The sequence below is a fragment of the Neomonachus schauinslandi genome, chromosome X (genome assembly GCF_002201575.2).
Source record: "Neomonachus schauinslandi chromosome X, ASM220157v2, whole genome shotgun sequence".
NCBI classification, from domain to species: domain Eukaryota; kingdom Metazoa; phylum Chordata; class Mammalia; order Carnivora; family Phocidae; genus Neomonachus; species Neomonachus schauinslandi.
The window spans coordinates 47,089,245-47,106,251 of NC_058419.1; the positions used below are offsets into that span (position 1 = coordinate 47,089,245).

Sequence of the window (17,007 nt, forward strand, 5' to 3'; positions counted from 1 at the left end):
CTTGGCGCGTTGCTCTCGGCGGCATTCCGGCTGAGCGCATTCATCGGAGATTCGAAACCTCCCACCCCTGCTCGCTCACTCTCCACACTCACACTCCCCGCACCACACACTCACTCTTCCTCTCTCACACATTCACACACTGCCTGACAGAAAGCGAGCAAGACAGACCTCCCGAGTGCGAGAGCGTCCGGGAGGGAGGGAGCCCAAACGCAGCGCGGCCAGCGCCTCTCTGGGAGGATGGAATCAAGACCTTCTCGCAAGTAAACTTTGGCGGCGACATAACCGTCGACCGTGGCAGCTGCTGAGGCGGACCTTAGCGACATTCGACTGAGCTAGGAGGATTTCTTCCCACAGCGGCGGCGGCGGCGGCGGCCCTCAGAGCGACACCCCAGCCTAAACCAAGGGAGGAGGTGAAGCCCCGGGTACCCGCGGCAGCGGCCCCGCCTCTCCTGGCCGGTACTGTTGTCGCTTTCCCTCCCCTTTTCCCCATTCCCCGCCCCCCACCCCGGGCCATTGGAAAGACCTGGACTTTGATAAATCGCCATCGCCCCGTTTTCACAAACTTGACGTGGAGGCTCGGGCTGCGTTGGTAATTTGGATTTCCAAGACGCAAACCCCCGCAGTCCAGCTGCTCTGTGGAGGGGACTCCGCGACCACCTCCAATCCTGGACAGACGCGCCCCCCCCGCAAGCCTTCTGAAGCCAACCTCGGCGCGAGGGAGAGCGTTCTTGTCTCAGCAGCCTCCCTCTCTCCCCTCCCCCTTCTTCTGCCGGCCGCGGGACCGCCATCCGGCTCAGCTGGATACCCGGGCGCCTGCGGCGCTTGACAGCAACTCAGAGTCCCACCTTTGATCATCCTTTCTCCCCAACAGACCTTGACAAGGCCAGCGTGGCCCCCCCGGACCTCGGAGGGCGCGTTCCAGGCGGGTTCTCTCTCCGCAGTGAGCCAGGAGAGCTAGGGGAAGGTCCTTGCGCATGCCAGGTGCACAGACAACGCGTTCGCCAGCCCCAGTGCCGGTGTGCCGCGGCGGGCCGGGCAGTGCCTGAGAGGGTGCACTCCCACGGCCCTCCGGGTCTTGGCCCCAAGTGCGGTCCAGACTCAGCCTTCCGTCGACCAGGCCGCTCAGACCGCGTCGGACCCGCAGCCCTGCCCCGCTGCGGCCAGTCGCGCCTGGCTAACTTTGAAGGGGGAAAACTGAGAAGCCGGGCTGGAGGGAGGGGGCTCGGGGCCGCGTGGCGCTCCCTTGGCCCCCCGGAGCCCCCGGGCCCCCCGGCAACCCCCTACGAGTCTGCTGCAACCTCAGCATTGGAGCCAGCGCGGGTGTCTCCCCCGCGCCGCCGGGCCGCGCTGGGCGGGACTCCTCCCGCGGCCTCCGGGGCCCCGGGGCGCGCGCAACAGGCGGCCCGAGTCAGCGGGAAGCTGGAGCGCCGGCGGCGTCGGCCTCGGAGGGGTGTGGAGAGGCGAGGCCAGGCAGAGCCCCGCGCAGCCATGGAGTCGCTCCTGCTGCCGGTGCTGCTGCTGTTGGCCGTACTGTGGACGCAGGCAGCCGCCCTCATTAACCTCAAGTACTCGGTAGAAGAGGAGCAGCGCGCCGGGACGGTGATCGCCAACGTGGCCAAGGACGCGCGCGAGGCGGGCTTTGCTCTGGATCCACGGCAGGCCTCTGCCTTCCGTGTGGTGTCCAACTCAGCCCCGCACCTGGTGGACATTAACCCCAGTTCGGGCCTGCTTGTCACCAAGCAGAAGATCGACCGCGACTTGCTGTGCCGCCAGAGCCCCAAGTGCATCATCTCGCTCGAGGTCATGTCCAGCTCAATGGAGATATGCGTGATTAAGGTGGAGATCAAGGACCTGAACGACAACGCGCCCAGCTTCCCAGCGGCACAGATCGAGCTGGAGATCTCAGAGGCAGCTAGTCCTGGCACGCGCATCCCGCTGGACAGCGCTTATGACCCGGACTCAGGCAGCTTCGGCGTGCAGACATACGAGCTCACGCCTAATGAGCTGTTTGGCCTGGAGATCAAGACGCGCGGCGATGGCTCACGCTTTGCGGAACTTGTGGTGGAGAAGAGTCTGGATCGCGAGACACAGTCGCACTACAGCTTTCGCATCACCGCACTCGACGGCGGCGACCCACCGCATCTGGGCACTGTTGGCCTCAGCATCAAGGTGACCGATTCCAATGACAACAACCCGGTGTTTGGCGAGTCCACCTACGCAGTGAGCGTGCCAGAAAACTCACCTCCCAATACACCAGTCATCCGCCTCAATGCCAGCGACCCAGACGAGGGCACCAATGGCCAGGTGGTCTACTCCTTCTACGGCTATGTCAACGACCGCACGCGTGAGCTCTTCCAGATCGACCCACACAGTGGCCTGGTCACAGTCACCGGTGCCCTAGACTATGAAGAAGGCCATGTGTACGAACTGGACGTGCAGGCCAAGGACCTGGGGCCCAACTCCATCCCGGCACACTGCAAGGTGACCGTCAGCGTTCTCGACACCAATGACAACCCGCCGGTCATCAACCTGCTGTCAGTTAACAGCGAGCTGGTGGAGGTAAGCGAGAGCGCCCCCCCGGGCTACGTGATTGCACTGGTGCGGGTGTCTGATCGGGACTCGGGCCTCAATGGGCGCGTGCAGTGCCGATTGCTGGGCAACGTGCCCTTTAGGCTGCAGGAGTATGAGAGCTTCTCCACTATCCTGGTGGACGGACGGCTGGACCGTGAGCAGCATGACCAGTACAACCTCACGATCCAGGCGCGCGACAGCGGTGTGCCCATGCTGCAGAGTGCCAAGTCCTTTACAGTTCGCATCACCGACGAGAATGATAACCACCCGCACTTTTCCAAGCCTTACTACCAGGTCATGGTGCAGGAGAACAACACACCTGGCGCCTACCTGCTTTCCGTGTCTGCCCGAGACCCCGACCTGGGTCTCAATGGCAGTGTCTCCTACCAGATTGTGCCGTCGCAGGTGCGGGACATGCCTGTCTTCACCTATGTCTCCATCAACCCCAACTCGGGCGACATCTACGCGCTTCGATCCTTCAACCACGAGCAGACCAAGGCATTCGAATTCAAGGTCCTGGCCAAGGATGGCGGCCTGCCTTCGCTGCAGAGCAACGCCACGGTTAGGGTCATCATCCTCGACGTCAACGATAATACCCCGGTCATCACGGCCCCACCCTTGATCAACGGCACTGCCGAGGTCTACATCCCCCGCAACTCTGGCATAGGCTATCTGGTGACCGTCGTCAAAGCAGACGACTATGATGAGGGTGAGAACGGCCGAGTCACCTACGACATGACCGAGGGCGACCGCGGCTTCTTTGAAATAGATCAGGTCAATGGCGAAGTCAGAACCACTCGCACCTTTGGCGAGAGCTCAAAGGCTTCTTATGAGCTTATTGTGGTGGCCCACGACCACGGCAAGACGTCTCTCTCCGCCTCTGCACTAGTCCTAATCTACCTGTCCCCTGCTCTTGACGCCCAAGAGTCAATGGGCTCCGTGAACTTGTCCCTGATTTTCATTATCGCCCTGGGCTCCATTGCCGGCATCCTCTTTGTCACTATGATCTTCGTGGCAATCAAGTGCAAGCGAGACAACAAAGAGATCCGGACCTACAACTGCAGGTAGAGCCAACTTTTTTTCTTTCCTTTGTCTTGGATGAATAAGGTGTATCTGTGTCTCAGTGTGAAAATCCCAGTGCTTTTGTTTCCTAATTAAATGCATGCTGCGTACATACTGCTCTTCTTTTTGGAGGGGGGAAAGTTTGTGGCAGTCCTAGTTGATCAATTCTTTTGATCTGACAATTTGCTGGAAGACAATCATTTACTGTTCGAGTGGTGGATTCTGTCACATAATGATGATGAGCAGGAAAGCAATTATCATTTTAAAATTCATGCAGCTGTCTCCATGAAGTTATGGCAGGAAAAAAATGAGAGAGAGAGAGAAAGAGAGAGTCAATTTTCAGCAGAACCACCAACACCAAGTCCCACAACTTGATTTCAGGGGCACAGTGTTTTGGGGACAGATACTGAAAGGAGAGGGAGTGCTGGTAGTTGCCTGGTCCTGTTGTAGGGAAAAACTGAAGAGAGCCTGTGAGTGGGTGTCTAAGGTAGGAAACAGTGGAGGGAAAACAGAAATGTGTGGGGAAGCAGGTGACTAGTGTTTTTTTAAAAAGTGTGTTCTTGGCTTATTTTGTATCCATTCCCCAAAACATCTGGCTATGTATGGTGAAATTCTACTAGTCATTTATGTTTTCACATATCTGGTTGGTTGGTGGGGTAGAGACCAAACATCCCAATGAGGGATAGGACTTCACTTCCAGATGTTGCAGTAAAAATAGCAATCATCTGGAGCTGATGGTGTTTTTCTGTAATGTGGGATTCAGCTGTGGCATTAAGATCTGGTCCCTACCAGTGGATGTCACTATGGGCTATTGTGTTACAGTTTCTCTTGAAGCATATGCAGGGTGTGTGTGGGGGGGGGGCAGGGGGCGGGATGAGAATAGAAACGCAGAAACTGGAATGACAAGTAGTATTTAAAAAAAAAAAGATTTCCTGATAAACACATTAGAGGGTGTTGTTGAAGCCCTTCCTTACAATTGGACAGAACAAATAAGTCTAAGTATTTCTGGAGTCCAATTTAGGATAATACATGTAATTTTTTCCAGCAGTGTCTCATCGAAAGGGTTGAAAAAAAGAAGTTGTTTCTTTAGTTTGCTGAAATTGAATGATGCTGCTGTTTCCAACCAAGGTGTGTGTGTGCTTTCAACACACCTACACATCCAGTGTGTCTTTTGTGCCATCTGTGCTTGCATGTTAATCAGTCAAAATATGTTCCTGTAGGTCCAATTTGTATTTGACACCATCTGAAATGCACACTTCTGTGAATCAGAGCCCCCTGAATATGTAACAGCCATGCAATTATTGTTTCCCTTTTACTATTCTCTGCGTTACACAAGTTAGTAGACAAATGCTTACCACACATGAATATCAATCAGGTGCCATAAAAGAGCAGCTGCAATGCCTCATAAATGCTTTAATCCTGTTACTAGTGAAATGGCCATGACTTTTCGTTCCTTCAGCTCTGAGTCATTTCAGATGGGAGAAATGGAAATTAATACCACTCTTACCTTTGAAACCTGTATGACTGCCAGTGGCAATTTTTATAGGAGAAAAAATGCGGGGTCTGTAAAATTTTATTTATATGGAGATAATGATAGAGTGGACTCTTTTTAAGCCATTTCCTTAGTGTAAAGTAAATGTATAAGACCCTTTTCATGATGAAAAAGAAATCATCTTGAAATAAAGATAGTGAAGGCTTTGCCACTTCTTGGTGATGTATGACTAGAAGTGAGAGCTCTTTCTGAGAGCTTGCCAGGGAGATCATTAAACAGGGAAGAGAGCATTTGAAATTAAAAAAAAAAAAAGAAAGAAAGAAAAAAGAAAATCTCAGTGCTCTCCTACTTCACTCACATGTGTATTTTGTAAAGAGCTCTGTTCCCTATGGTGGTTTGGGATTAATGAAGTACAGTTTAATTAAATAATTGGTCAATACAGAAAGGGCTGCTCAGTGAATGCCTCAGCCAAGTAATTGGACGGGGCATTGCCAAACTTACCCATCATGGGTAAACAAAATCATTAAAACTTCCCATGGATTCTGTAAACAGATTAGAGAAGAAAATAAACCCTAGTCCTGGGGTCTTTGGGATTTTTTCTGCTCTCAAACTCCAGTAGCATCAGCTTGCCATCACTGCAAGTCTGCCTGAACACAGAGCGAAAGGGCGAGAGGAATGTAACTGCTCAGCACTAGGAACATCCCCAGGACAGAGTAAGAATTTGCCTCTGGAAGCATGCAATCTCCCTGTATGCTCAGACGTTTTAGAAACCTAAAGTTCAAGAGCCTGTCTTTCCATGTATTAGACAAGAGGTTTCCTTTTCTCAGCCCCTCCTGAGCCTCTTCCTCAAATGCATTCATTTATGAGACTTGCGTGAGGTGATCTGCAATTGCTGCTGAATTGAGCTCCCTTTTTGTATTCAGACAATTAGCTTTGTTGAACGAGAATACAGTCACAGTCTTTCCCTTGTAAAGATCAACCTGTATTATTTATTAACCCTATTGTTTTGCTGATTATTGCCCAGAAATAGAATTTTCAAACAATAAGGTGAATCATTATGTGCAAAGTAATAAATGACTGAAAATCTGGCTACATTTTAATGTATTTCTTTTGACAAGTCTCTTAATGCTTGGTGTCTTTGGTGCACGTTGCTGGGTCTGTGTCAGTGTTAATTAAATTGAGCTCTTTATGTTCCAGTTGCAGCACAGCTGCTTGTAGGTACACCTGAATGGAGAAGGATGCTGAATGCACTAACCTTTAAATTCCTTTGCAGTAATTGTTTAGCCATCACTTGTCTCCTCGGCTGTTTTATAAAAGGACAAAACAGCAAGTGTCTGCATTGCATCTCGGTTTCTCCCATTAGCAAGGAACAAGACAAAAAGGCAGAGGAGAAAGTGAGCCTAAGGGGAAAGAGGTAAAAAGCACTTCCCCTCATTCAAATGGGTTTAGCTATCCTATTTCTCTAGGAGAGGGTGGGGTAGGGTGGGGAGTAGAAGGGAGCAGGGCTAAGGCAGGGGGGGAAGGAGGGTGTGGAGGAGAGAAGCTGAGGTATGTCAAAGGATGGGGTTTGATCTCCTACCCCAGTGCAGAACTGATCAGGTCAAAGAGGAACCTGACTGAGAGAGTGTTCGCCCCATGGCAAATGCCTGGAGGAACTGGAAATGAGGTTATTTTTTAATTCCTTCTATCTCCTCTTCTGTTAAATTAATACTTGCTTCTTATTTCACCCAGGGGTTCCTCTGGGTTCCAGGGGGAGCTCCAGATTTGAGCATTTTCATGCTTTCTCTCCCATAGGCTCAACTTTCCCTGTCCTCCCCACCCTTGCTAAATAGCCACTCATATGAGAAATTCCACATCCAAAGCATAGAAACATTTTTTTTGGGGGGGGGGATGGAGGAGTGGGAGGTTTGTATGTTTAATATGAAAAATGAATGGCCCTTAGCTTGTGTTCACATGTAAAAAATGCAGGGAGAAACCCGATGATGTAATGCACCAGAATAAGAAGCTGGAGCAGAGATGGGGTGCAACCCTCTGGGGTGCTTAATATTTATTAATCAATGCATGGTTTGGGAGGGCATTAGCAATACATGTTGCCCCCCCCCTTTTTTTTTGTCACATAGAATCGCTGAGTACTCCTATGGGCATCAAAAGAAATCAAGCAAGAAGAAAAAAATCAGTAAGAATGACATCCGTCTAGTACCCCGGGATGTGGAGGAGACAGACAAGATGAACGTTGTCAGTTGCTCCTCCCTGACCTCCTCCCTCAACTATTTCGACTACCACCAGCAGACACTGCCCCTGGGCTGCCGCCGCTCTGAGAGCACTTTCCTGAATGTGGAGAACCAGAATACCCGCAATACCAGCGCCAACCACATCTATCATCACTCTTTCAACAGCCAGGGTCCCCAGCAGCCAGACTTGATCATCAATGGTGTGCCTCTGCCTGAGGTGAGTGCAGCTGAGGGGCTCTGTGAGGTCCTTCCAGATCTCTTTCCCATGCTGCTCCCCGCCACCACCACCCCCCCACCCCGCACCAGACCACTTAGGTCTCTGTGCTGGAGAATTCCCTGGCAGGGGTGGGGAGAACTTCTCTGCCTAGTCAGGGTCTGCTACCAGGGTTTCTTGGGGCAAAGGGTAGCCCAACATATTGGGCTTCTGTAGGGGTGGATGTTGGGCATAGGAGCTCAAGGGCTCTGTGCATTTGAAATCTCTGTACGGTGTTCTGGCATGATACGAATTTGCTGCACCTGTTGCAAATGGGGTATGTGTTTTGCCAGCCAGTGGTACCAGCATTCCAGTTAAAGTGGCTGAGAAAGAGTCAACAAGTAGTGTTAAAGGTGGGGGAACTCTAGAACGTTCAGGGGCCAATTTCCCAGTGCGAGTGATTCAGCTTCCTGAAGCCCCCTTTTGCTTTTTCTTTGGCCATATGTGTGCTTTGCCAAGAGTATGGATGGGCTGGTTAAAGGGAGGCAAACAAAAAAATTTTAAAAAGCCACTTTGCCTTGTCTTGGTTGTTCTCATGGTGACGTTTGACAAACAAGGAGGTTGGAAACTGTCACTAAGAATGAACATTTCAGAAATTAACTATGATTTGAGGTAGCTCTGTTTCTCTTTACCAGGTATGAATGTTTTCAAATGGAAGCATTTTTTTTTAACACTACGTGGTCTGATGTTTGCTGGCTCTTGAAATACAAATAATAACATGGATGATGGTGGGTGGGTGGGTAGAAGGCTGTAAGTAACAGTTCTTAGGTTGGTTTCATTTTTCCATGAATTGCTTAAGTCCCTCTTTGGTTGGAAATTTGATGCACTCGGAGGCATACGCCCTCTTCCAGGCCACTAATGAAAGGAATACAGTATATTTGAAAGGCGCTTCCACATTTTTTTGAAGCACCTGCACAACCATTGTGTTCTTTGATCCTTGCAATAGTTATCTTGATAGATTGCCCTTCAGTAGATGAAACAGAGTCCAGAGATGGTAAGGGAGTTGTTCAGACTCACAGAACAAGGCATAGAGAGACACACAGAGAGAGGAAGGGTATAGGAAGGGAGAGGAAGAGGGAGATGGAGAGGTAGAGAGAAAGAGAGAGAGAGAGAGAGGAGAGACTAGATCACAGGGCTCTATAACTCTCTGGCAAGTGCTGTTTCAGTGACACCTTCCTGCCTCGGAAATAATTCAGCCTGACACACCTAGGCTATGATGCATATAAAATGGTCTCATAGTATTTGTATCAATTTCATAGGGCAAAGGGTTTTAGGACTACTTGGATCAATTGCTTTTCCTAGTTTCCTGAAAAATCATTCTCATCAGAAGTAATTGGACCTAGAAGCAGTGCTTTTAATGAGAAACCAATGATCTTCTGCCGGCAACAAAAGCACCAATATTTTCAATCTATAAATCTATAAATAAGGATTTATTGAAAATCCAATATCATGCTACAGAGGCACAGTTATAATTATGGATATCAGTATATACTACTAGGAACTAGATCATAGACTTTTTAGAGGACTACTTGTGGACTACTAAGAATTCAGCAACGGAGAGGAAGAGATAGTGCTCTGTGGTGCAATCAGGTAGACCATGATTTTGAATCTGGGGACACCTCTTGGTATGGAAGCCCTCTGAGTCTCTGTTTCCTCATCTACAAAATGGGCACGTCTACCATGCAAGGTTGGTCCAAGGAATAATATGACATTGTGTAATGTAAAGGGTATGACACATACATGTTCTCTGAATTGTAGATCTCTTCACTAGACAATAATTGGAGAGTCATTTATGATGGCCTGCACACCTGAGTGTGACCCCATAGACACTGTAACTAAGGAGGTATTAAAGTTGGTTTTGTATAGATAACACCTACAAAGTGTTGTGGTTGGAGTATTCATATTGGATGATAAACAATGGAGGTGAAAGATGGCACGGTTGTGGGTTCAGGTGCTGACTGCTATTGCTTGTGGAGATTAATCATCTGAGGGCTTGGTGATTATTTCTGTAATCAATTCAAGACACTAGAGAAATGTGGGCTCTGGTGCTTATGAGATACTTAGAGGGGGCAGGAGACCTATGACTGTGTGTGTCTACATGGTTTACTGAAGATCTTGGTGTTCTTTTTGATTCTCCTATAGGAAGAATGAAATAAAATATTGCTTCATTTATTTAGAAAAGCCATTGGAAGTCTGAATTCTGATCCTGTCCCCAACTCACAAAGCCACACGCTCTTCTTCTTTTTTTTTTAAGATTTTATTTATTCATTTGAGACACAGAGATAGAGAGAGAGAGCATGAGCAGGGGGAGAGGCAGAGGGAGAGGGAGAAGCAGGCTCCGCGCTGAGTCAGGAGCCCGATGTGGGGCTCGATCCCAGGACCCTGGGACCATGACCTGAGCTGAAGGCAGACGCTTAACCATCTGAGCCACCCAGGCACCCCCACATGCTCTTCTTATTTAACAAAATCACAGAGATGTAGTGTCTAGGGCTAGTCAAGGGTCAAGGCAGTGTGTACTAGACACAGTGAGGCTAAGTCTGTATTTCGAATATGCAGTCCTATAGAGTTCAACTGACAAACCCATTCAGAAAGAGAGACCCTCCCACAACTGAGCACAAATCAGGCCATTTTAACCTGCATCTGTCACAAAGTTATGCATGGGGAAAAGGACACTTCTCCTTTCCATATCAGAAGCCCCTGAACGAGGACTAGGTAGAATACTTAGGTACAGTGAAATCTACAGAAGAGCAAGAATGGTTGATTTACACATTCAGCTAATATTTATTGAGGGTCTACTTTTTTTCTGCTCTAGGCTCTGGTGTTATAGAAATAAAAAAGATGTTCTGTCGTCTCAAGGAATGTACATTCTAACAGGGGAGACAAGCAAACAGGTGATTTGCAGTATGGAATGATTTATGCTACTACTGCGTTCAATAGGATATTCTCCATTCCTAGGATAGTAATATCCTGATATATTTCCTACCTTCTCTTTATATTTTCCTATTAATTAATTAACCCATCCAAGAAACCACCATTTATTAAGAAGTTATAACAGAGTGGTAAGTGCTATGATGTGATAAATATGAGATTCTATGGAGACTTCTGTATTAAATCTTATGTCACATTTTTCTTTACATTATTTCATCAAACCATTCTTTTATTTGTTCATTAATTAACCCCAATAGCATTTGTTTCACCCTTAGAATGTGCTAGACACTGTACTACTTGCCCAGGATCCAAAAATAAAACACTTGATCCTTGACCCTAGGGAGTTTACAAGGAGACAGACAAGTAAACAGGTCAGTTCAACTCAGGATAGCAATTCTTTTCTGAGCATATGTTACATTATTACTCTCCAGGTTGGGACCAAAGCACTGCGCATTAGGTTTCTCGGCTGGGCTACCTTGTGACAAACCCACTCCCTTCTTTAGCTGCAGAGTCGGTTACAAGGCTTACAGTGGCATTATAAAGGAGTTGGAACTTCTTCCCTTGCAGCACTCCATCATACCTTATCACCATGGCATTAGATATCAGTAAGCATTATTAGAGAATCCAATGTGCTCAGCTGTGTGGCAGGTACCATGGGGATCCCAAATAAATATGAGATGCAGCATCTGCCCACAGAGAGTTCAGTCTGGTTGGGGAGCTAAGATCACCCAGTGATTTCCTTGCAAGCAATACAAAAGAGTTTCTAACCACATTACTTTGTAGACTTCTTCGCCCTCCCCTTCTGCTTCTTCCTTGGCAACCCTGCTATCATTTATATGTAGACTTACTGTTGAGCTCTTAAGGTTTGGTGCTGCCTGCAAAGGGTAACTTTTGCATCAGTGTGCAAACCTAGCCACATCTGAACATTGTTGGCTTTAGAAACCAAAGGGAATGTGATGGCAAATGCAGTTAAGTAGGTAAGGTAAAGGGAATGGAGCACGAGTCTAGGGAATTGGAACTCAGCCTTTAGTATCACAGAGACTGTCTCGCCTAGAATAGAGTATCATTATTTACCAGTCTTCTGATGTTGGTCAGGAAATCAGCTACGTGGATTTTGTGGTTTTGTACACAGATTTGAAGAGGGAAAGTGGAGGATGTCTTTGCTGTTTACAGGAGACTTTTGTAGAATTAGTGATGTCAGGTATCCCTTAAATATTTTAAACTGAAGGGTGAGATTTGCATTTCTTGGCATCCTGGTATATTCAGTCCATAGATTTAGTATATGCATAAGTGAATGTATGTGTGGAGGGAGGAGAGTGAAAAGAGGGAAAAAGAGATTGAAAAAGAAAGAGAATGGATGAGAGAGAATAATAATAGGCTTGCCAGTTTGCTAAGATTTTTGTAAAAATATTCCAACATTTTTAGAGTCTCCTTATTATGGCAAATACTTTTTCTTCCAATCTTATGAAATGGAGGCATGCCTCCTGGGCACCCCTGGATGCTGGAAAGTGTTACTCCTCTGTACATCAGCATCTCTGCATTACCCTTTTTGTCACCAAGCCGTGATCATTGCTGGAGGAAGATGCAATTCATTTCTTCTACTGCTAATGGAGACGTGATGAGACCTCTTCCTGCTTTTAGGAGAGGTCAAATGGCCCATACACCCAGTCTATTTGGTGAGGCATTTTAAAATTTTAACTTTCTAACGTTGAATGATTCTGAGCTGACACTCTGAGGGAGTCATAGTAGGCAAAAGCTTCCCGAATTCTAGTCATATGTGCATAGGGATTTAGATTTTGGTTTCAAACTCAATCTTGAGTTCTTTCTGTTTTTCTACCTTTCACTAGGAAACTGTAGCGTCTTCAATATGAGACATCCGCCTAAGGATGTGTGTGCTCTGCTATGGCACTGAGCAGTGGAAGAGTTTGCAGACTAAGGATGTATGTGGCAGACCAAATTGAATGCTTCCTGTTACAGGAAGTCTCAATGCATGTCATCTTAGTGCAAATAATGAAACTAAAACATCAGTTAGGCTTTGAAGAAAAATAGGAAGAAAGAAACAGCTCATCATGCTTTGGTCCCTAAAACAGAAGTTTTAAAGTTAGGGATTTGCAGGGATTTGAATGAAACCCTGGGTTAAGGAACTAGAAGAGCAGCCCCAAACCTATCAGATGTCAGATTCAGAAATCACTAGGAAATTGATACGGATGATGAAGTTGGTTTGGATAGCAAGGAAATGACACCACCTCCAATGAAAACAAACCAACAAACAGTTCAGTGAGCGTTTTTTATTTTGCTTTTTCTTGTTATGACAGCGCCTTGGAACCACCTAAGTCTTATCCCTAAGGGTCAAAAGTAACCCTCAGGCTGCGGAAGGAAGCAATGGAAAACAGTGCAGCCCGCATCTTTTCAGGAATCGGCACTTGGGTTTTCTTTAAAAATCAAAGGCTTAAAATAAATAAATAAATAAAAATCAAAGGCTTCACTTCTACTAGGAGACATTCTAGGGCCACCCATTGCCTACATTGTATCTTATTGGCCCATTCACATCTAGCAGAGGCAGTGCGTCTCCCAGTGGGGATCTGCTTGCAAGATGTGTTCCAGAATAAACCGTTCCTCTCTCGTCTCCATGCAACTGCCGCAGAGCTGAGTTAGTTTACATTAGTATTTGCTAATTTATTATTATCATTCCTTATTGGCAATTAACTGGTTACCTTAGAGATCACCTCTTTCCCCATACACCTTCACTAAAGTTGAGCTCAGCCAGAGGGCTTGCTAATGATCCTGAGATTTCTCTCCCGAGGGGACTGGAGGCAGGACATTTTCCATAGAGGGCTCTGAGGCTTTGGAATTCCTCTTATGGGAGGACCACTTGTTTTGGGTCCTGGTGGCCCTACCTGGTTTTTCTTTGATTGTGGATTAGATTTACAAGGTGGGAGGAGCTGCAGACCTCTCCTTCCCTATCCTTGCCCTGTCTTGGCTGTGGTTTTGGTATTCTGTGCCCGGAGGCTGAAGCTAGGGGTGTGGGGGATTGCTTGTTAGGAATTAGAGGGCTAAAAAAAGGATGAAGCCACCTCCTGGCAAAGCTGGAGTCTTTGAATTACGGCGCTGCAGTGGATCTGAGGCAGCTGCTTGGAGTTTAAGATATTGACCCCTCTGCTTGTGTATCTCAGCTTTCAGGGCTTAGGGGAGACCAAGCTTGGCTGGATCGAGTGTCTCAGATGTGGGTAAATGAAGCCATTTGTACAAGAGGCCTGTGTGTTAGAGGCGGAAGGCTGGCTCAGGAGCGGCCATTTTCCCCTACTGAGAGGAGGCTTAATTTCTTGATGTGTGACTGGCTGGCCTTTAATGTGAGCCTCATTTACTTCGAACAATTGAGAGGCTTGAAGCGAAAGTCCCAGAGGATCAGTTGTTTGTAGAGGGAAATGCTCTTCAAGTTACATTTCCTTTTTGGCTGTTGTGTAGTTACGAGTGGTTTTTGTGTGGGCTGCATGGTGAGGGTCACTGTGCTTCCAGTGGGTGTACCCAGGCTGCTAGCGCCTCCCTGTGTCACCCCAGGGAATGCTGTGGGAGGTACTGAGGCTGCCTGGAGAAACAGCTCTGCCAGCTTCAGGAACTTGGGCTCCCATGCAGAAATCTCATTTGTTATATCATTCAGCATTTTGCTTAAAAATATTGGCTGGGACTACACAGTTCCACAGCATCCCTGGAAGAGATGTGAGAAGGAACCAGTATTTACACTCTATAATCATGAAAATGGAGTTACAGCGAGGACAGATGGCTCAGCTAAGCACACAACATTTTGGGGCCAAACCCGACTCCATTTTGCTTGACAGCAGTTCCTCTGGTCCAGCTTCAAAGTGCTTTCTGTCACAGAACAGAAAGCCTGTTTGGGTGTCACAGGAGGACCTGTGGATATACCTTTGAACGGTCGGTTGTGTTCCTGAAAAGCTGTGCAGCAAGTGCGTGTTTTGTAAATTAGCCCCTGTATTAACCACAGTGATGGCATTCCATATTTATAGGAACCCTGCGGTGGATTTGTTCATAAAAGAAAGAGCCCCATGTAATGTGAATAAACAACTCCTGACCAATGTCCTTTGTTAAGTCTGGATTTTTCCAGTGAAAAGTGAGATTCCTCACATGGGAGAGATTTACAAAACCTTTGAAAGGTGGGCCAATTCATTATTCTCTTGAGTTCTCACCATTTGGCTTTCCTGGTTGAATTTCACTTACTTAAAAAATGTGATTATGTAATATTTAAAATACATGGCATCCAGAGAAGACAGGTACGTTTAACAAATGCTACATTTCATATTTGTTCCTGATTATTTAAAAAAATTAAAGGTTACAGCTACCCCCTTCCCATCCTCTTCATCTCCCTCCACTCTTTGTAAGCCTGTGGCTGGACAAATTGAAGCCTCTTGGGAATGTGTTTGGTGCTACTTGCTTTAGCCTCCTGAGCTCACTCCTGAAAGAGATGGCTCTCACTTTGCTGCTCCAGGTTCTGAACGCTCCCCAAGTCAATAAGCGGTTCTCGGATTCAGTAGAGCCTGGGAATTACTTTGGAAAATGAAAGGGCTCTCTTATACTTCCTTTAAATTCAGCTTTTGGGGAGGTAGAAGAAAGGTTTTTTCAGGAAGAAAAAAGGAGGTTTTTTCAGGAAGAAAAAAAATGAGAGTGAGAGGTAGACAGATGGACAGACAGACAGGTGTTAGGTGTTGGGGTAGCTATCTTGAGTTTTGAGCAGACCGTTTGTGATAGAAGCAGACCGGAAGCTTGATGTGAAGTCTGCATTCTCCTTGAGCTCAGTGCTCATGGACGAGCACCAGGCCTTCTTCATGTCAGATGCTTAAGCACTGCCTTGGTGTGCATAGACTTCAGATGCTCCGTTAAGTCTCTGAGTGCCAGGGTGGCCAGTTTTCAGCTTCTCCCACTGGGCCCCATCTGGCTGCTCTTCCGTGGCAAGCTGCTCTCCCTCACTGCCACCAGCGCTGTGGCCTTGGTGGTCCCTGCTTTCTGGATTATTTTCATTTCTATATCTGATTTCCAGAGCATGAAGGGCACCTCTTCTCAGATTGTGTAGTCTGCTCTTCTCAACAAAATGGATTCTCTGTGCAAGCTGGCAGGAAGATAAATTCAATCCAAAGGCCAGACTCTCTCCCTTTAGGGGAGTGTGTGTGTGTGTGTGTGTGTGAGAGAGAGAGAGAGAGAGAGAGAGAGAGAGAGAGATTGAGAGTGATTTGCTTCTCACCCACTTATTCTGCCTCTGTGGTGATGGAGCATTTATGGGCTGGGCTGGCCTGATTATACACATGTCTATGAGCTTAGGCACTCAGAGTCCCCCTCCCCAGCCGTTGACACTCTGCTGGTTACCTTCCTGAGGAAAAGCTTCTAAGTCTAGTCACAACAGGGTGTTATTCCCCCACATGTGAGGCCAGGGCACCCCAGTTTGATATAGCCCAGGAACAGATCTCCTGGGGGCTACTTTTAATTGAGAGCTCTGAGTAGGAAGCAGCCAAATAATCATTGCTATGTATGCAACCCAGCTTAAGAAAACTTTGTAGGGAATTTCAGTTCCTTGGAAATTATTTTCAGAGGCTCAGTTTCTCTTTTTGTGCCTTTTGGACATAATTCTGTTTCAAACTCTACTCTAATCCTTTAATTCACTTGGCTTGAGGAAATCTTATCCAGGTATGTAGCTATAAAACCATATCTTTTCTAAGTGAGATGTATGAGCAGGAATCAGTCTGTATTCAGGGCGATTGGTTTAACCTTTAAACAACTTTTTTTTTTTTTTTTTTTTTTACAACTAAAGATGTCTGTAATCTAGCATTTATATCTGAAACTTGACATGTTTGAAGGATGCCAGGACTCAAAATGCAGGTCTGAGCAGAGACATCTGACTATAGGTAATGGTGAATGGCTTGTTGGAAGACTGATTTCCTCCTCTGTGCTGCCAGGCACAGTGACCCATGGTGAGGACACAGGCACACTGCATTCCAAAGATTGGCATTGACTCTGATCTTGCATACTGGTCATTTCTTTAACTAGTGCATTTCCATTTTCTCAAGTACAGACTCTCAAGTGATGGAGTATGCTAATGGCAATGTTTGTTCCTAAGAGCTTAGGGGAGAGAACAGGATGGCATTAGCATTAAATAATAACTTTTCCATGGGACTTTGCCTGATTTAAAAAAATTTTTTTATTGTTATGTTAATCACCATACATTACATCATTAGTTTTTGATGTAGTGTTCCATGATTCATTGTTTGTGCATAACACCCAGTGCTCCATGCAGAACGTGCCCTCTTTAATACTCATCACCAGGCTAAACCATTCTCCCACACCCCTCCCCTCTAGAACCCTCAGTTTGTTTTTCAGAGTCCATCATCTTTCATGGTTTGTCTCCCCCTCCGATTCCCCCCTCTTCATCCTTCCCCTCCTGCTATCTTCTTCTTTTTTTTTTTCTT

The 17,007-nt window shown here is 47.0% G+C and overlaps 1 protein-coding gene across 3 annotated transcripts in view; it reads left to right on the forward strand.

The window, feature by feature from the left end:
• Positions 1–1,488: 1,488 nt before the first annotated feature.
• Positions 1,489–17,007, forward strand: part of PCDH19 (protocadherin 19) — a 120,563-nt gene continuing 105,044 nt past the window's right edge. For 2 of the 3 annotated variants that reach the window (XM_021694581.1, XM_021694662.1), the window contains exons 1-2: positions 1,489–3,635; positions 7,246–7,573. In XM_021694581.1, the coding sequence (XP_021550256.1) occupies positions 1,489–3,635; positions 7,246–7,573 (2,475 nt within the window). Of the gene's footprint in view, positions 3,636–6,398; positions 6,540–7,245; positions 7,574–17,007 lie in introns of all 3 variants that reach the window. The other variant, XM_021694511.1, reaches the window with a different exon arrangement.